Below are 1,074 nucleotides of genomic sequence, written 5' to 3'. Positions count from 1 at the left end.
CCTCCCCGTCACCCCCAGCCCCTCCACCCCTACCCCCCAATTACCTCCCCCCGCCCCGTGGTACGCCGGGTGCCCGTTCTCACGGGGAGGGGCCGCGCCGCCCCCGGGGGGCTCTGCCCAGGCCCCGCCCGGCTCGGGGGGATGCTCGGGGGGCCACTCGTGGGCAGGGGGGCGGCGCGGGGAGGGGGCGGCGCCGGGGGCCAGGCGCTCCTCCAGGTGTCCGAGCCACAGGGCCAGCGCGCTGCGGTCATCGGCCGTGGTGGCGGGGTGGATGAGCGCGTAGGACAGCAGCTGCCGGCTCTCCTCCACGCAGCGGTTGCTCTCGATGGCCTCCGCCAGCACCTTCTGCAGCCGCTTCATGTACTCGGCCTTGGCCGCCGCATTGCCGGGCTGCAGCAGCGGCAGGTGGGACAGCAGCAGGGACACGGCGGCCTCAGCCGGCTCCTGCGGCCACTGCGAGATGGCAGCTGGGGACACACGGGGGGACAGAGTCACCACGGGCTCCTGGGGCCACCACGGGCTCCTGGGGCCACTGCGAGGTGGCAGCTGGGGACACACGGGGGGACAGGGTCACCACGGGCTCCTGGGGCCACCTCAGGCTCCTGGGGCCACTGCGAGGTGGCAGCTGGGGACACACGGGGGGAGAGGGTCGCCACAGGCTCCTGGGGCCACTTTGAGATGGCAGCTGGGGACAGGGACAGGGTCACCACAGGCTCCTGGGGCCACTGCGAGGTGACAGCTGGGCCCAGGGGGACAGGTCCATGGGCACAGGGTCAGGGGGCTCCTCAGAGAACTCCAGGGACAGAAGACAGGGACACGCAGGCTCCGCCTGTGCCTCTCCAGCCCCATAACCCCCTCAGTAACCCCATAACCCCTCTGTAAACATCTCGGCGACTCCCCCAGTGACCCCCCCAGCCCCTCACCGGCACTGTTGGCCTCGGCCTCGCGCCGGTGGATGTCGGGGCAGTCCTGCAGGGAGTGCTCGAGGCAGAGCTGCAGGAACCGGGCCTGCGTCCTCGTGACCCGTTTGAGCAGCGCCAGCAGAGCCACCGTCTGCTCGCACTCACTCCAGCC

General features: G+C 72.1%; 1 protein-coding gene across 1 annotated transcript in view; it reads right to left on the bottom strand.

Moving 5' to 3' along the window:
- Nucleotides 1-1,074, bottom strand: part of LOC114071420 (protein Smaug homolog 2-like) — a 13,423-nt gene that overhangs the window by 8,992 nt on the left and 3,357 nt on the right. Inside the window, exons 2-3 of the mRNA XM_027909249.1 lie at nt 924-1,070; nt 45-467 (exon numbers count right to left, since the gene is read on the bottom strand). Of these exons, the coding sequence (XP_027765050.1) occupies nt 45-467; nt 924-1,070 (570 nt within the window). The remainder of the gene's footprint in view (nt 1-44; nt 468-923; nt 1,071-1,074) is intronic.

The sequence above is a fragment of the Empidonax traillii genome, unplaced genomic scaffold (genome assembly GCF_003031625.1).
Source record: "Empidonax traillii isolate 1590-97213 ecotype Southwest subspecies unplaced genomic scaffold, ASM303162v1 scaffold2014:size53829, whole genome shotgun sequence".
Taxonomy (NCBI): Eukaryota; Metazoa; Chordata; class Aves; order Passeriformes; family Tyrannidae; genus Empidonax; species Empidonax traillii.
The sequence above is the reverse complement of the archived record's forward strand: the minus strand, read 5'-3'. Positions and strand labels throughout refer to the sequence as shown.